The sequence below is a fragment of the Equus asinus genome, chromosome 22 (assembly GCF_041296235.1).
Source record: "Equus asinus isolate D_3611 breed Donkey chromosome 22, EquAss-T2T_v2, whole genome shotgun sequence".
NCBI classification, from domain to species: domain Eukaryota; kingdom Metazoa; phylum Chordata; class Mammalia; order Perissodactyla; family Equidae; genus Equus; species Equus asinus.
Window position 1 is genome coordinate 27530192 of NC_091811.1, and position 19153 is coordinate 27549344.

The window sequence follows — 19153 nt, forward strand, 5'->3', positions numbered from 1 at the left end:
ATCAGCCCACTTTACAGATAAGTAGACAATAAGTAACATTCCTAGAACCACCTGGTTATTAAGTGGAATTGCTGGTAGATTAAGGAAGAGTTCAACGCATTGGGAGCCTACACAATTTCTACTATACCCGGATTCCTCTCCCAACTTTGGTGTCTGTAGGCGTAGCAACGGAGATGTAAGGTATACCTGGAGGGACTGTTCTGAGACTCACATGCTCTCATACATCTGACAGCGCCTAGCACAGTAACTGGCTCACTGGAGACAAGTTAACTGGAGAGTTTTCTTTCTTTCAGCAGAGTGGTGGGGTCTCATTGTGGGTACAGATAAGTTAGTTGACTGGTAGCCTATGTTGAGTGACTCCAGACGATTTTAACCTCCTAGTTACAGAAAAGTCAGGCTGAAAAAAATCTTGGTATCACAGAATCAGGGTTTTAGAGCTCCACAATATTGCTGAGGCCGTTTCTTCCAGATGAGGAAAATGAAGCTGAGAAAGGCAGTTGTGCCAGTGTTACACTGAATTACTGTCAGAGCTGGGCTAAGAAACCAGGTCTTCTCTCTCCTAGGTCCCTTCGTGTCTCAGGTCCTGGCGCTCCTTCTGGTCACGAAGTCCAGATTAGAAGTAACAGTGCGCTCGGGGGCCTGGTTTGCTCCTTGACCTCCTTTCCAAGGCTGAGGGATCCCTGCTGCCATTTTGGGGGTGGGGCTGCAGTGCTCTGCACCCAGTCATGGAGAGGGGTCCCCTCCCCTCTGGTGACGCAATCTTACAGTTCAAAGTTTCTAAAAGTTTCTATTCGGCGCAGCCGGCAACTCAAGGATTGTAAGACGGGTTTTGCAGCTGGTGCTCGACGTCCGCGCCTCGCCGGGAGCACCGAGAGCATCCTCGCAGGGCCGCGGGCCTGGCTCCGCCCCCAGCGGGCCGGGGCGGGGCGAGCACGCCGGGGCCGCGGCGGCCAGGAAGGAGGAAGGGCGGGCGCCGGGGACCGCGCCATGGCGGCGCACAACCTGGGCACCGAGCTCGGTAAGGACCGCGGGCCGCGCCCCTGCCCATCGCCGCGCGCCGGCCACCGCCGCTGGCCTGGCCTGGGGCCCCGGGGTGCTCGCCGCGCGGCCAGGGCCGCCGGGCCGCCGCCGCCCTAAGCGGAGGCCGGAGGCTCCCTCCTCGGCGCGTGACCCCGCCGCCCGCGCGCCCCCGGGCCCTCGGCTTAAAGCCAAGGGAAGCGGAGAGGATCCCACTCTCGTCTTCTAACGCACGCGTTCCTCTTCTAGCTCCCTGGTTGCAAAGAACAAAAACCAACCCAAAAGACCCCAAATAAATCAAACCAGATAAAAACCTTCCTTACCCACTCTTAACAGACCCTGTGCGATTGAATGGTGGATTTCTATAGATAGTTTTTAACGCAGATGTATCCCCAAAGTGGTCGTGCTGGCGGAACACTTGTCAGGTGTCCGTACTACATAATTTATGGTAAATGGTGTATGATTTTATGTGTTAGGAAATAATAGTATTATATAGAATTCTGTTTGGGGGGCTAATTTTGAGAATACTAGCCGTAAATTATACGTAACACGTATAGGTACGTTTTTTCTTTAAACGTGATTGTTTTAATTAAAGTCTAGACTTCAAGAGGTGTTCCAGAACTTTTGCTGAATGGTAAGAGGATGTGTTTATAAAGACAGTTGATTGCTCCAACCCCCTCCCAAATTGGTTCCCTTTTAGTCACTGCCTTTGAGCAAGTTTATGTTTTTAAACTCTAGTTCTGTCTCTGGAATGTGGACTTTAGTAATAAAGGAATGTTCCCTAGATTGAAGATCTTTCTTTTGTTCACGATGTGTCTCAGGCGCCTAGAGTAGAGTGACACATAGCAGACCCTCAATCGTGTCTGTTGAATGAAGGAATGGATTTAGACCTACTCCTTGCTTGGGCAACTGGGACATCTATCTTCCTCTTTTCTGAGTATCCTTAAAATTCAGTTTCATTACTGCTGTCTTTAAAGATATCTCAAGAGGCTTATAAAGGATGTTGACAGTGTGGCTTCCTTTCAAATGTGATTTTCTTTGGAGGCACCTGTAACGTGGGGTATTGTATAAAGTAACTTCTAAGGATCTCCCTTCTCTATGTCTGTATATCTGTAGACACTTGTGTACAAAAAGGAAAATATCAAAGATATCTGAAAAACAACAGAAAAAAGTACTTGACTACTGATTTTTAATTGGGGAGGTTTGGGGACAGTTCTGTAGGGTTCCGTGTTGTGTTAACAAGAGATTGTTTTAGGCATATGTCCACAGTCGGAATCATCAGGGACCATGATTACTGAGGAGTTTGTTTGTTTTAAACATGGATAAAAGAGATCAGCTTTAGCTAGTTGTTCAATGAAGAAACTTCATGCGATTTTGTTTTTTATGAAGAGCACTTATTCATTCAACAAGTAGTTGCTGAATACCGTTGTTATACTGGGTAGTATTACCCTGGGCTCTGGGATATGAGACGGACAAGGGTAGTCCTTGCTTTCAGAGAGCCAGGTCTGGTTCAGAAACTGGGCATCATGCCAAAGCTACAATTAAAATAATTGCAAATGTGATATGCAGTTATTTTCCATTTATTTTTGTCTAGTTAAGAAATTAGATGTACCCAAGCTGCCCCTTAAGTGGGTCATGATAACTGAGTGTTCTGACCATCTTGCATTATAATTTTTATTTTCCCTTTGAGAATCTCGATAAGAATCAGGGAAGTAGGGAGCTCATTTCTGCCAGTCCTAAGGCCTAACTTTGGTAGAGAATGCTGCTGATTTTGATGACGGTGATTTTCCACTGCAAAGTTATCTTTTTTTTTTTTAAGTTTCAGGAATTTAATCTTAAAGTTAGGCAAAGTACAAGATGCTTGCACAGTAATTATTTCTCACCTGTTATGTGCTAGACACTGTGCCTAGATGCTAGGTATGATGGTAATGGTGAACATAGAGCTCTAGTGATATTCCAGCCACTATGCTAAATGCGTTTTTTTTTGGGTGAGGAAGATTTGCCCTGAGCTAAAATCCATTGTCAATCTTCCTCTTTTTGCCTGAGGAAGATTGTCCCTGAGCTAACCAGTCTTCCTCTATTTTGTATGTGGGACACTGCCACAGCATGGCTTGATGAGCAGTGCATAGGTCTGTGCCAGGGATCAATCTGTGAACCCTGGGCCACCAAAGTGGACTCCACGAACTTAACCACTACACCATAGGGCCGGCTTGTAAATGCTTTTTTTAATCATCTCATGTAGCCTTCACAGCAGCCTTGTGAAGAAGATGATGTTATGATCCTCATTTTACAGATGAGCAAACTGAGGTACAGAGAGTTGTAAGTAGCTTGCCAAATGCCCGTTAGGCAGAGCTGAAGTGGCAGAGCCAGAATTCAAACCTAGGTGGTTTGGTGCTGATGCCGCATGCTTAACCACTATGCTGTGTCTGTTGGTGCTAACTAGGGCACTCAGTCTGTTATGCAAGAAAAGACAAGTGGATAGCTGGTGAATCATTTTACTGTGACTCTTTTAGGAATGATTTGCCTATGTCTATGTGAAAGGTTTTTTTAATTACCATAACCACGTTTTAACCATTGCAATTGGTTTCTGAGAAGATGTAGCTTATCCTGAGGGAGAATGGAAATATCCAAACTTTGGTGGATTATGAGAGTAGGTTTAGATGTTACTGAAGAAGAAATGTTAAAACCAGCCTTCCTCTGGGAATCCTACGTGTAGATGTGCCCATGTACCTCAGTCGGAGCGTCGCGGGGTCAGGAGCTGGGAGTGATGGCCAAGAGATCAGAGGAAACCAGCACCGCCCCCCGCCCCCCCCGCCCGTTTTTTGCCTTTTTGTAAAATCCCAGCTCTTATACTCCTGTCTTTGGGTTTACATTGGCTTCCTGGGTTTAGAAACCAATCCCATCTCTTGGTGTGATCTTTAGGTAAAAAGAAAGAAAGAAAGAAAAGAAATACTGAAAAATTCTTATAATTTTGTTTTGTTGATTTGAGATGGCTTTTTTTTGGTCTTCTTTTATTTTTGTTTTTTGGATTTCTAAATCTGGACCCTCTCTTTTATAGTTTCCTGAGGACTAGAATCTCTTTAGTTATAAACAATGCAATAGTTTAAAGAGTATAGATTTTAGGTGAGAAATAATCTAAATCACTTTTCAAGAATCTCTATTATTTATTTATTTTTTTTAGTGAGACAGAAAAGCATTAAAGTTTGTCTTTGTGGTAGAAAAGTCAATCTCTGCTTAAAAAGAAAACATAAGGTAGCATATTCTTTACTAAGTGGCATGTGAATTTTTTTTTTTTTTTTTTAGGAAGATTAGCTGTGAGCTAACTACTGCCTGTCCTCCTCTTTTTGCTGAGGAAGGCTGGCGCTGAGCTAACATCTGTGCCCATCTTCCTCTACTTTATATGTGGGACACCTACCACAGCATGGCGTGCCAAGTGGTGCCATGTCCGCACCCAGGATCCGAACTGGTGGACCCTGGGCCGCCAAGAAGCGGAATGTGTGAACTTAACTGCTGTGCCACCAGGCTGGCCCCCTGAAATTTTTTTTTTTTTGTGGAGAGGATTGGCCCTGAGCTAACATCTGTTGCCAGTCTTCCTCTGTTTTGTATGTGGGATGCTGCCACAGCATGGCTTGATGAGTGGTGTGTACGTCTGCGCCCAGGATGTGAACCTGTGAACCCAACCACTATGCCACTGCACCAGCCCAGCATGTGAAAATTTGACTGTAGCTTAGATTAGGAAAGAATAGATTTAAAAAATTTTGAGATTTCTTCAGGGAATTTCCCAAGTGAAGTTAACTTGAGATTTTATTTTGACAGTAAAATTGATTTGTGCAATATTTTAAGATAGTGTGGATTTTATATCTGAATCCAATATTTTTTCTCCTTAATACTTAACATATGTATATTTTTTTATGCTTAATGGGGTACTTTTACAAATGTTATCTCTCTTAATTCTTCCAGTAATCCTTTGTGGTAGATATTATTATTCTCATTTCAGAGGTGAGAAAACTAAGGCTCTGAGGGCATAGTAACTTGTTTAATGTCTCACCGTCAGTAAGATTCAAATCCAGATGAAAGTAGTTATTTTTATGTAATTATAATATTGGTAATGATGGATTATCCTCCCAATCAGTATTGATCATAAACCAGAATAACAAAATTTTTTTGCTATACTTTGCTCTTTTTAAACTTTAAAACTATCTCAAGCTTTTAGGAAAGTTGTAAGTGCAGTAGAAAGAACTTTCCTCTGAACCATTTGAGGAAAATTGTTGACTGACATGATGGATGCATCACCACTCCTGGATATTTGAACATTTCCTATGTGCAAGGATATTTTCCTCAACAGCCTCAGCACTGCAGCCATCAAAATGAGAATGTTTAAGTTGATACGTTGTTACCAGCTAGTCCAGGAACTTCATTCAAGTTTAGCCAGTTGTCCAAATAATGTCATTTTTTGTGAGGAAGATTTGCCCTGAATTAACATCTGTTGCCGGCTTTCCTCTTTTTGCTTGAGGAAGAGTGTCGCTGAGCTAACATCTGTGCCCATCTTCCTCTGTTTTATGTGGGATGCTGCCACAGCATGGCTTGAGGAGCAGTGCTAGCATGGCTTGACGGGTGGTGCTGCATCAGTGCCTGGGAGTCGAACCTGCAAACCCCGGGCTGCTGAAGCAGAGTGCACAAACTTAACCACAGTATCACCAGGCTGACCCCAAATAATGTCCTTTATTTCAAAAAGATGCAGTTCAGAATCACATGTTGCCTTTGTTTGTCAAATCGCTTTAGGCTTCTTCAGTGTGGAATAATTGCTCATTCTTTCATTGACTTCCGGGACCTTCACACTTTTGCAGGACACAGGCCAGTTATTTTGTAGAATGTTCTTCCTTGGTTTGTGTTTGCAGTGTTTTTTTTGATGTTGGATTTGGGTTACGCATCTTTGGCTGGAATACCACAGAAATGATGCTGTGTTCTTCTCATTGCATCCTATTAGGTAGCATGATTTTGATTTGTCTCATTATCAATGATGTTCATTTTGATCACTCGATTAAGGTGGTATCTGCCAGCTTTCACCACTGTAAAGTTACTTTTTAACCTTTGTAATTACTATGTGTTTTGTAGGGTGGTGCTTTGAAACTATTTAAGTATCCTGTTCCTCTGCAAACTTCCAATTTATTTATGTTTATTTATATTAGTATGTATTTGAGGTTTCCTATTTTCCCAATGGGTTATAATTATTACTATTATTACTTAATATTCAAATTGTTTCAGATTTTGCTAATGGGAGCCCCTTCCGCCTGACTTCTCTCATTTTGATTTGCCGCATTTTTTAAGTACTTTTGTGTTTTCTGGCTTAACAAGGTATCGAGGCTTATTTTATACTTTCCCTGCCACTGTATTGGAGTCAGCTATTTCTCCAGGGAGCATTCCTTTCAGTAGATAATGGTGTTTAGAAGCCAAGATCTGGGCAGTAGGTATGTTCATGGTAACTGGGGTGTTTCTGTTCCCAAGCTCTTCACTTGGCAGATCTGGAGAATGTATGTACCACACATGCTTACTTTTGTATTAATCTGGTTATCATCTATCTCCATCTCTCTGTATAGGGAAAACCACAAGTTCACACTGTTACTTCTAGTTCCAGTCCAACACTACAGGATTTATTCCAGTTTTTTCCCTTTCCATATTTGAAACATTCCACATGCTAAGCTGTACATACCACGCTCCCAGGAGACATTCTTCTCGACTTTCTCAGGCTCTGACACCCTAAGCTGGACACCTTCCTTGTCCTACTTGGGCTCCAACACCCTGCATCAGGCTGCTGCCTGCATTGATACCCCAGGGGGTCGGTGGCATCTGTGCCAGGCCCCCCTTCATGTAGATAGCTTCCTTCCCCTGCTTGTCTTGACTTCTCATGTCTGGCTGCCCCTTCATGCAGATACAGTCCATGTTGTAATTGGGCTCCCCCTGTGCATGACTGCCCCTCTCACTTGTTTGGGCTCCCAGACGCCGCTCTGGGCTACACCGGCTCCCCCTCCTGACCTGACTCAAATATTTACCTTGCTCAACCTCCCACTTCCCTTCCCATTTAGGACAATTGTTAAGCAAGGGAAGGGGAAGGGGAGCAGAATAAATTTTTTAAATTTATTTTTATATGTTATAAATTTATACCTATATACATATATTTTTTTAAAGATTTTATTTTTCCTTTTTTTCCACAAAGCTCCCCAGTACATAGTTGTGTATTTTTAGTTGTGGGTCCTTTTAGTTGTGGCATGTGGGGCGCTGCCTCAGCATGGCTTGATGAGCAGTGGCATGTCTGCACCCAGGATCTGAACAGGCGAAATCCTGGGCCGCTGAAGCGGAGCGCACGAACTTAACTACTCAGCGATGCAGCCGGGCCCCCTATATATATATTTAAAGAAACTGATGTCGCGTGCCCAGTGTTCCTGGCGCTTGTTACTTGTTGCTCATGGTAACGGCTGGGAGACCAGAGTGAACATAGCCTGGTCTCTGCTCTCGTGGAGCTCGCAGTCAGCTAAGGGAGAAGGCCTGTAAATGATGACAGTGAGATCAGAGTGAGGATGGAGGAGTGGTCAGATTGGAGAGATACGGAGGGTTCCACAGACAGTCCAGGGGAGCTTTTTCGGGAAAGGCTATTTTTGCTAGGGAGTAGTTTCTGCAAAGGAACTGAGTAAAACCAGCCTGGTGTATTTCATTAGCTATAGGAACCCAATTTTCAGATTTGTAGTGTAATCTTCTCATTCTACTATAATGACTAGGAGTAATATTTTAGTGAAGAAAGAAGAAAAATCCTTTGTATTCTGGGTGTGAAATACATACACAGAGTCAATATAATGATTACGTACGTTTTTAGATTTTAAATTGGGCATCCTTTTATGAACGTGAACTTTGATTTTATCCTAGAAGTCTTTTACAGTTTGCTGAGAAGCATGAGTGATGAGGCTGTCTTTTATTATTCTGATACTGTTATGATGAATAGGAAAAACTGTAAAGTAGTAATTTGGGTTTGTTGTTTAATTAAATAATTAAAAGTCCTCTATGGTACCTGCTAAGTTAAAAAAAAAAAATTTTTTTTAAGCGTCTAAGCCCTGTGGATTTTAATTGTTAGGAAGGAAGACGAACTTCAAGTGCTCGTTTAAAATGGGACGCCTCTGCCAGGAAAGAAAGACCAGTAAATGAGACAGCAGATAGAGCCCTTGAGGATGCGATTTAAACATGTCACTAGAAATTGTTTAAGTGGAGAGCTCTGGCCCTTTTAAAACACTGCCTGTCACTTGAGGATTGGGTCACCTTGAAATGTGTTCATCTTTGAGTTAAAGGCATAAAAAGGCACTTTGAAATTTTCCAGTTAACTTTGGTGTGTGTTGTCTGTGTGTCTCTGGATGTAGCTCTCCTAGCCTGCCTCCGCCGGAACAGGCAGTTCCCTAGAAACCAAAGTGGTTGCAAGAGAAGGATAAATGTTTCATCTCAGCTCCAGCAAACTCTACAGATTTTTAAATGCTGAGACACTCCAGCCGCAACTTCTGACTGTCTTTGTACAGTCAGCCCTTCCTCCCCTAAAGCAGCGTCTGAGAGAAGAGTAGCTTCTCATAATTACTTCCTAAAAAGATGCCGCTTAACTGGTACCTTGCTTCTTTTGGAATGTGGTTAATGATGTCAAGATTGTGGTCTTTGATATCTGGTAAAAATTTTTATGCAAATTAACTGCTCTTATAATCCAGATTCAGGTGAGCTTTTCAACTGAACACCTAGTGGACACACTCCTGCCTTACGCCACAAAGTAGGCATATATGTGTGTGTACAAGTGTGTGATTTCATTCAAATGTCTAACATTTGACGTTGAACTAGGTATCTGACATATTTAAGGTATAGAGATTTCTTGTCTCCTGATGTAGAGATCCTTGGATAAACATTACTTAAGAATATTTTAAAGACTGTTTTCTGGGAAAATTGTAGCGTCCACATTTATATAGCTACCTTTTTTTTTTTTGGACGTGTCACAGTTTCATAGCAGGAAGGCACCATAGCTATCTGTCCAACACTGTTCTGTACAGACGAACAAACGGAGGCCTAGGGAAGTTAAACCTTGGTCACATGGCTGGTTAGAGGCAGGCCTGGAAGTGAAACTCAGGCTGTCCCTATGCTGATTTATGCCAACATTGCATTACTCCCCTTGCCATTAATTAGCTTTCTAGGAGCTGGGTTGTGGCCCTGAATCAGAATCGCTTGAGATACTTATTAAAAATGCAGATTCCTGAGCCCCACAGTAGCACTAGCCATATTAGGGGAGGAGCCCGGGAATCTGCATTTTCACACCTCCCCGGAGTATTCTTATGAACACTGCAGATTAGAACCCTGCAGGAAGCTGTAGAGTGACCCAGATTAATTAGAGGTTCAGAGAATGTTCGATTACTATCCAGTATTTTTTGACAAATCATTTCTGTGTCACTTTTACCTTTATATTAATATCTTTATATATCATATTTTTTATATTTGGTTAGCAAATTTCTGGAAGCAAATTTGGGGAGAAATTAAACTTATTTTCTGGTTGAAATAAGTGAAGAAATGTGTTAAAATGGGTATAAAGACATATCAGAAAAATCAGGAGGGTAAAGCAGTTATGTAGATGCATATATCTGAAGAGTGCATTGTGTCTGAAAAAGAGCGTTTTTTATTCAAATACTGCCAATGGAAAGATATACTCAAACAGGGCTCTTAATGATGGTTTTTTTTTTCGGAATTGACATGAGCTTGTCTTTTCCATGCTCTCAGAGACTGGAGGAGACAAATCCTAAAGCTCTCCCAAACCCTGAAGATGTGAGATTGTCTCCCAGAAAGTGTAATTTTGTTAATTTTCTGGTGGAGGAAAGAACATATTCATGTTTCCTTGGAGAGTATTAATTAAGTTTGTATTGTGGACTCAGAGAGGAAGGTGGGTTGTGACAATCTGGTGAAATAGCTCAAGCTCTGTCTGTGGTGGTGTTTTGAGAGAAATTATTTTTTTCCTTCAGTATGAAGGGTGAAACTTAAATGCTTCTAATAATTTTCCAGAGAAGAAATAAGAAACTTATTTTAGTCCTCTATGTTTATAAGCGGAATTTATTTTCCTTTTTTTTAAGATTTTGGTTCTTCAGGCGGCAGTTGTTGTTATACTCCCACACTCTTCCATTCAACACATAGATGCAGAGTACCTGCTGTGTCCTCAGCACTCTCCATGTCTTTGTGAAAGAGACAAGAGCAGTAGAAGTTGGGTGGCCCTGCCCCTGAGAAACTTGCCTTCATTGAACTTTAGAACATCACTGGGAAAGCACAACGCTTTACTCTTCTCAAGGAAAGCAAACTTTGCTCCTCATTAGGATATGGAGTTGCGCTGTTTCCAGTGATGAGCCAGCCAACGTGGTATTTATTGTTAACCTTTGGATAATCATTTAAAAATACTGTGGGAAATCTCTTGAGCTAGGCAAAGATGGAATATGGGTTTTTATCAGTGAAAACACCTCCATGGATCTCGCTCTACGAAGAAAATAGTTACAATTTCAGTCTGCAGAGGAATACTCTGTCTCACTGGTTGAAGTTTTACATTAGTTACTACATAATATAGGGAAGCTGTGGGACATGGTAATTAGCATGTAGAGTCCAGACAGTAGGTATTGGTCTAGTAGGCTGAGACTGAAGATGTCTCAGAGAAAAGCAGAGTTCTCTCTACATCCTAAAGAAAGTTAAGTGTTTTGGTGCTTGACAAGAGTACTTTTACAGATCAAATTGAAATTAGGCATCCTATGGAGTGAGTGTCAGGGAATCTGTACTTGGCCATGTATGCTTCACTCAATGCATTGTGGTTTATCTGGGAACGATACAGGATTGGGACCCAGGCATTCTGGTCCTAGCCCTGATAGCATCTGGCCATGTGACCTTGGGTAGGGGACTTCACTGCACTGGCTTGTACTTTCCATATCTGTGAAACAGATGCATGACAGTGTAGGTTCATCTGTTGTAACAAATGTACCCCTCTGGTGGGGGATGCTGATAATGGGGGAGGCTATGCGTGTGAGGGGGCAGGGTTTATATGGGAAATCTCTGTACCTTCCTCTCAATTTTTTTAGGAACCTAAAACTTCTCTAAAAAGTGAAGTCTATTTGAAAAATAAAACAAAAAACAGACGTGTGATCTCTGAGAATCCTTTTAGTTCTGAACTGCTTTGTCTTCTGATCATTACTTATCATTACCATTCTGTGGAATTGTTGGTCTGTGATGGTCCCTGTGCTTGGGATTCATACCTTCTCCTTCCTTCTTTGGCCATCACAGTCCTCTGACTTTCAAGGCTCTAAGTTCCAGTGGTCAATGTACATTTCCCCCCTTTCTGAGATGACTGAACATGATCAAACACATTATTATATATTTTCTCTCTCTCTAGATATTTTATGAATGTACATCTTGACTTCATAAATCTTTATGTAAGCAGAGCCTTTATTTTGTATTCATTCTTTCTATGGCAGAGTATTATGGTCTTACTGTTTCTTCTGTAAAAAATATCTTGTGGATTCACCTCCTCCTCTTTTCTTCTGTTCCTACCCTTGGCTCCTTCTGTCACATGCCTAAATCACAATAGTGTCCTCATATGTAGCTGATTTCTCTACCTCTGGCCTCTGGCCTGAAAGTATGACTTTCATTGTTTCACCCACTCTGGGAAAGCTTACGTCGTCTCCTCTGCCAGACTGTTCACCACTCACCTCCTGAGGTTCTTTGCCTTCTCTTATGGGACCTACCGCTGCCAGTCTTGTGTTTGTGTGCCGTCGTGATGCTTTATTAATAAGCTGCTTGAGGGCAGGATCTGTGTTTGTTAGGTCTCTGTATCCCTCATATCACTTACAGCAGTACTTTTCATGATGTATGTGGTTGTTTTTATTAGTTTGTTAAATGAAGGAATAAAGAAGCATTACTGCCTTTTCCAGGAACTTACAGTGGCTTTTTACTGCTTGGCGTGCCAGGCCCAGATGTTTTGCTCTCTCTCTTTGAGGCTTCTGGGTCATTCAGCCCGTTCCTGCTACATCATCCCCAACTGCCCCCACCGCCCTCGGAGGTCAAGCTGAAAGCCCTCCACTCTCATGAAACCTTCTCTTCTTCCTCAGTTTAGCAGATGCCTTTAAACACTTCATTATTTTGGTTTTTATTCTCTGTAAGTTTTCTTCTTATCATTTTGATTACATGTTCCTTAACACGAAGGACGATCACTGCTGCGTGAGAGGCGTACCTATCTGCAAACTGGAGAATGAATCAGTGTGAAGGTTTTACTGTCTTAAGTCTGAAAAAAAGGTTTAAACTTACGCCGTTTGGGATGAAATGTTCTTAAAATTAAGTACCTTTAAGAAAATATTTTTGCCTAATTATAAAAGTAATGCGTGGCCATCATAGAAATTTTTAAAAACTCTTAAATACAGAGAAGGAAGTTAAAATTGCCCAGTCTCTTCCCCCGGAGAAGTAGAACTCTTAGTTCCTGTCTGAGGTTGAGTCAGTAGGGTAGAGTTTAATTGTTTTTGGTGACTTGGAGGATCGTTGTTACAGACATATGACTCCCTGTAAGCACTCAGTATCATAAGTACTCAATAAATATTAACTTTTAGTAATAAAAGATATAAATGGACTCCTGAGGCTTTTAGAGCCACTTTCCTCTAATGAAGTGGGCCGCTCTGCTTTGCTGGTTCACTGAGTGTGTTTTGAATACAGTTTTTGATTCCTCTTCTGTGATTAGGATGTCACTCTTCTGCTATTGAGATCCCCACCTTCTGATGTGCTGTTTCGAATATGCACGAGGCTAGAAACAAGAGAATCGAGGTTGCTAGAATTGTGAGTCAACTAAGAGCCAGAGGGTTCTGAGTGGAGCTTGTAGCGCTGCCTTCCCCACATTTGGGGCTCTGCGAGAGAGGGAATTCAGCCTTAAGGCCCTAAGCATCCATTATATACAATGAGTGAGTTTCTCTCTCATGTGTCTGGAAGCAGACTAGTTCTCCATTGGGAGGAATGAGAAAATAGTTGTTCAAGTCTTCTTTTGCTCTCTGGTTCAGATGAGGAACCCTGGTTGAGAAAGACTGCTGGGGCCCTTGTGATGAGTCATGTGCACAAATGCATCTGTGATGCTGTAAAATCTCAAAATCCCCTTTTCTTTCTTATTTTTTGGTTCTTGTCAATATGCCAGAAAGGTCAGATTTAATGCCTCCTTGGCTTTTGTTTTTTGAACAATGGTTGACTGTTATCTCATGGCACTGTAGTGGGCTCCTGGAGGGTTCTTAATAAATATATATTGTTAGGCCAGTTGATTCTTTTTAACCTTTTAATTATGGAGGTTTTGAAACACTCACAGAAGTTGAGAGATTACTACGATGTTCCTGGTCCCCAGCTTCAGCAGTTATCAAATATGTCCCTTGCTTTGCTAGCCCTCCTTTTAACTGTAGTCTTCTAAAGTAAATCCAAAGTGACATCATGCCATTTTATCCCTCCTACTTTGATATATTTCTCTATAAAAGCATTATATTGTTACAAACTACTTGATTGTTACCATGCTAACAAAATTAAGATTGATTTACTTAAAAAATTTTTAAGGGAGATACTCTTCTCTTCATGAAGATGGTAATGCGAATATTGTAATAAAAGTTAATATTTATTGAATCTCTACAGTATGCAAGGTATTGTGCACAGTACATGCATTAGCTTGTACTTCACTCCTCCTGACAACGTTATGTAGTCAAAACTGTTTTTATCCTGATTTTACAGGTGGGGGGGCTGAATTTTGAGAGATGAGGCATCTTGCCTGTGGTCATACAGCTAGCAAGGGGGTGTTGACTTGGGGCTCAGCCCTGGTCTGTGCGACTCGAGAGACTGTGCTTAATCTGAAAACTACACTGCCTCTTTACAAACTTACATTTTTATTATTCATATAACCTCACATTCCATATAGGACCAACTGCTAATTACCTGTCTTAATTGGAAACCCAAAATGAAGGTAGATAGGAAATCTGTAGATAATCTCCAAGTCTTATTTGTATTAATGATTTTTAAATTTCTTGTTCATTATTCCTCTTATAGGGATTTTAAAATAAAAATTATAGGCTGGGCCAGTGGAGCAGTGGTTAAGTTCACATGTTCTGCTTCAGTGGCCTGGGGTTTGCTGGTTCGGATCTTGGGTGTGGACCTACACACCAATTGTCAAGCCATGCTGTGGCAGGCATCTCACATAGAAAGTAGAGGAAGATGGGTACGGATGTTAGCTCAGGTCCAGTCTTCCTCAGCAAAAAGAGGAGGATTGGCAGTAGCTAGCTCAGGGCTAATCTTCCTCAAAAAATAAATAAAATAAAATAAAAATTATTATTTTAAACTGTATATATTTGCATTTTGGAATATATGGTATATATGCCATGGGCAAGCGATAAGAACAGGAAAAGACCAGGGGCCTAGATCAACCTGTTTGGATCATTAAGCCCTGAGTGATTGGGAGTCAGCTGATGTCAGGGGTACGCTTTATGAGATGGGGAATTTTGCCTCTGGATGCACCAGCCTCTTGCTGCACACTTTCCCCACCCCTTTGAGGGTGCCTTTCCTCTTGTTTAAATGCTGTCTGGGAGAAGAACAGAAAATTCACTTCCTACATGTTAATGTGAGAGATTGATGGTGTAAAGAGCTCCTTTATCCTGGGAACAGTAACTTTCATAAGTACCAAGGAATGGCACTTTAATTGTGCAATTTGAAATATTTAACCATAGGGAATATTTTTGCGGAGAGCCTTCTTGCTATTCTTGAAATCTTCCCCTTTTGACTTCTGTCCACTCTGTCTTGTATAGTTGATCTTAAATAAGTCCTCACCCTTCTCGATCTGTAGCTGTTAAATCCTACCCTGAAGACAGGAGTTGCCTTCTCTCTGAAAATTGGACCAGACCCAGCTCCTTTAGAAAGCTGACTCAGTCACGTGACTTCCACAGCTGCTTCAGGTTCACCTGGCCCGGTGCGGCAGACTGTGGGAAGCCTGTGTTCCTGTGGTGCACCACAAGGGGGAATGCTTCCAGAAGAATGAGGCCGCGGAGTTGTTGTCGAGCTAACTCAGAAGAACCTCTGAGTTGGCACATCTAATGACTTCTTTTTAGAAGAAGGGGTGGTGGTGCTTTAAAGTTTTTGATGACTTGTCACAGAGCATCTGAAAGCACTGGGAAAACCAGCCACCTTGTCAAAACCCATGGCACAAAAGAACTTCTTCCTGAGGAGAAATCGCAGGAGATCAGGTGCTGTGGGAAGCGGTGTTTGGAATCAACACCCAGCAGGTGGTGATTTCCACTCTAATTCAGTCTTGAACAGATATTCCCAGACAGTGTTGGCAACCATTGTGCTCCGTAATGTAGCGGGGGTTTGTTTGTTTGTTTTAGGAGACAATATCAACTCAAACCCTGTCTGCTTGCAGTCAGGGTATTTTAGAACATGTTAGACCCTGCTGTTTAAGGGGTACACCTACATTCCAAGCTCCTTCTGTGTTTGTTTAAATATATATTTAAACACAGATAAAGGCATTTCTGGGGAGCCTGTGGAAAGTAGGGACCTGCAAAGCATTTGATATTTTCTGGAAATCAAAGGGTCGTATGAAGGTGATGGAAGGCATGTGTAATGCATAAAGTAGCTGCACAATAAATGTTTCTTATTTTCATCTTTCTTTCAAAACTAGTTCGCTTTGGTTTCAAAGGATGATCTCTTGTCCCAGTTTGAGAATTTGGTTATGTAGTTCTAGACTACCCAGATTAAAACTTTCTGTTAATAAATATATGTGTTGAGATGGTTACCTATTTAATTAAGTAAAGCTTTTTTGAAAGGAAATTGAACTTTGAAGTCAGACTGCCTGGGATTCAAACCTTGATTCTTCTACTTATGCTTTTTGAGTTTTCACACCTAGAAATGTAGTGAATAAAAACTACATCACAGAGTAATCGTGAGGATTAAATGAGGTATTACATATAGAGCAAGTGGCATGGTGCCTGGAATGTAGTGAGCCGCAGTGAGAGTTATTTACCTTTCCTTTTACCCAAGATATAATAAGACTGTTGGAAAGTTCTGACCTTAAAGCGAAAGAATAACTGATTGTGAACAAAGGTATTTGCTGAGTGGACTATAGCTGAGGTCGTGAGGGAGAAGGCCTGCGCAGTTGGAGCCCCAGTGTGTACTGGGATGCAGTGGGAGTTGAAACTAGACATGTACTCAATACTTTCGTAGTGATTTGCTTTCCTTCATATGGAAATAGATAAAAGGTAGTTATCACTGGGGTATTTTTTCCCCCAGATGTAAACTTATCCATCCCAGGTCGTGTCCTTTTCTTTCTTTTTTTTTTCGTGTGATCAGCGTCTTTGAAAATTGATCAATACCCAGATTATAGAGTAAGTTCTCATTTGATAAATCTTAGTTGCCACCCTATGTCTATTTTAGATAAAAAATCCTAGACAGGTACTCGTACGCTATTACTTGAGAATGGCAGTATTTTGGGGTAAAAGTAGACATTGGTTTTAATATTCAAATATAAAAATTTTAATTAAAAATTGTGATTCTCAGTAGGTCATTTAAAAAATACTTGCCTAAAAGATTAAGTATCAGGAATAATATGAACTCACAAACTTTAGGAAATAAGTTCTTAACACAATATCCTTCATAAAATGTCATTCATAATTTACTGTATCTTACTTTAAAGGTAAAATTTAAAAGTAAATGTTCCTGGGAGGGGTAATATATTACCTTAAATTCATGAGTAAAGTACAAATGACCAATAATAGAGTTTTCCTGAAATGAGATTTAAGTGGGACGGTGTGTGGTGAGAGCCGAGGACATTGACCATGGTAATGGGGTAATTGGTTTCAGGAAAAATAAGTACAGATTTTATATAACCTTTAGGTTTCATTCACATATTTATTCTTTTTTTTCTGGAGCTTAACGTACTTATTTAAATTTAAATGAAATAGTTTTTATTATGATTTTTAGCTCTGTTCTGTAGCATTTAAATTGCGTTTCTGATATTGTGACAGGATTAATTGTGTGCACGTGTGTTTAAGCATGTAAGTATCCTTGCACACTCTAACTTGTGTGACTAGCACAACATCCAGCACAGCTAGCAGCTTTATGAATAATATTTTCTATTGACGTATGGTATGAATTCAATAAATAACAGGGTATTTGGGGACATTTGCAAACTTTAATTTATGCAATTCCATCACCAAGTCTTTCATAGAGAGGGAAGAGTTAAATAGATTTTCTCTGAAGCTCTCAGCTCTTAAAATAATTGATCAAATCTCCTCAAAGGACTGAGCGTTGGATCTTTACCCAACAGGGGGCCAAAGTTTTCCAGCTCCTTGATGAATTTCTCTAAGGTCTAATGATTCTTTCTGAACACCAGGCACATTTAGGGGCTTGGAGAAACTCCCATCAGAAGTTTTCCCAGAGTACATTAAATTGAAAGACGTGTATTTGGAAATCCAAATATGGTTTAGTAAGTCTTATGGAGTATTGTTATGAGAGTGTATAGTAGTAAAACCGTGGTTTTACTTGGCAGTGAAATGTCTTGTGATATGGGACATTTTGTCTATTAGCAAATTTATTTAAGCTGTTAATTTGAAAAGCATGAAAGAGGACTGATTTTTAGATGACAGTGTTCGAAGCATATTGTCAGTTTAAGGATTAATCCACAACGTTTTTTGGTATGTAAGAGTGTGTGTGTGTGTGTGTGTGTGTGTGTGTGTGTGTATTTATGTGTTTCCAGAGCTAAGTATGTATAAACCCATGTAGATCCCTAACTTGCTTTACCTGGCACAGTAACAGGCATAGACAGAGGCTGGAGAACCAATACTTGATTTAGACTGGTAGAACGAGTCCATTTCATAAAGGTGAAGGACAGGCCAAGTAGAGTGTAAAAGAAACTGTGAAGGACTTTTTGTCTCTTCTCTCTCAGATATTTTCTCCTATCCTTACAAAGCAAAATTTCTGGGATCAGTGAGATTTCAGTCATAATGTAAGTCCTAGTGGTCTATGAGAAAGGAGACATTGCATCTTTTAGGAGTATAATGATAAACTTCCTAATGGCACTTCTGAAATAGAAGGAAGTGAAATAGCAGGATAGAACTTAGAGAATTATTGGGAGATAATCAGTGACCCTTAAGGTTGGGTGTATGTCTGGCATCAAATCTCTTGGGAGAATTGTTAGAACAATAAAGTAGTTCACAAGTGTCAAAAAGTTTATAAACACTGCTGTGAAGTTGGCTTTTTAGGTTCAATCCTAGGTTAGGTTCAAACTCTGACTCCTAACTGAGTTTTTTGGCCAGCTGATCTTTTGAGAAGATCCCTTTGAGAAAACAAAGAAATGTAAGTAGTACCCCCCATGCCCTTTTATTGTACAGCTTAAGGCCTGCTGGTATTCGTCCTGATTAGTTGTAAAATGCTCAGTCCTCTCTTAAATGGTATTTTAATTTTTATTGACAATATGTGTATATATATGCTTTAAAAAGACATGTCTACAATAGTTAATACAGCAAATTCCTGTCCCACTCTGCTACATCCATAATTCCCACTCCTCAGAAGCAACCTTTTCTTCTTGTAGTGCTCTCCATATTTTAAAATAACATTCATTTACTGTTCTTCTTAATTTTTTAGTTTTAAATTTTATTCCTTGACTTTCTCCTATGGAAGATAAAAGATTTAGCTCTCGTACTTTCTCTCCCTCCTTCCTCTCCTACATCCCCTCTTCCGTCTTCTCATTGTAGTAATGTAATTTTAGTTAGATAAATTTTCCATATTTTTATTATGACTCTGTACGTATTAGTTTAGAAAACATGGTATATGCTTGTATAGTATAGAATTTAGCCTTGCCCAGAGAGAGGTCCAGCTCTTGCCCTCGGCTCCTGGGAGGTAGTCTCTAAGCCCTTCGAATCTCCTGCCTGGTAAGAGTGTCTTTGTTTACCTGGGGGCTTTGGGCCTCACTAGATAGTTAAAACAGTGTGGTTCATGGTGAATGCTTTGGATCATGGGTACCAGCTGGAAGTCTAGTGGGGCTGGAGACTGAGGTCAGCCACTTGGGGGTTAGCCATGTCTTTGTGACCAAGCCCCAGAAAAA

The 19153-nt window shown here is 40.9% G+C and overlaps 1 protein-coding gene across 2 annotated transcripts in view; it reads left to right on the forward strand.

Annotated features, from left to right (window-relative positions):
• Nucleotides 1-452: 452 nt before the first annotated feature.
• Nucleotides 453-19153, forward strand: part of DERA (deoxyribose-phosphate aldolase) — a 103038-nt gene continuing 84337 nt past the window's right edge. The window contains exon 1 of one of the 2 annotated variants that reach the window (XM_014834249.3): nucleotides 453-1018. In XM_014834249.3, the coding sequence (XP_014689735.1) occupies nucleotides 988-1018 (31 nt within the window). In that variant the 5' untranslated portion in view covers nucleotides 453-987. The remainder of the gene's footprint in view (nucleotides 1019-19153) is intronic. The other variant, XM_014834250.3, reaches the window with a different exon arrangement.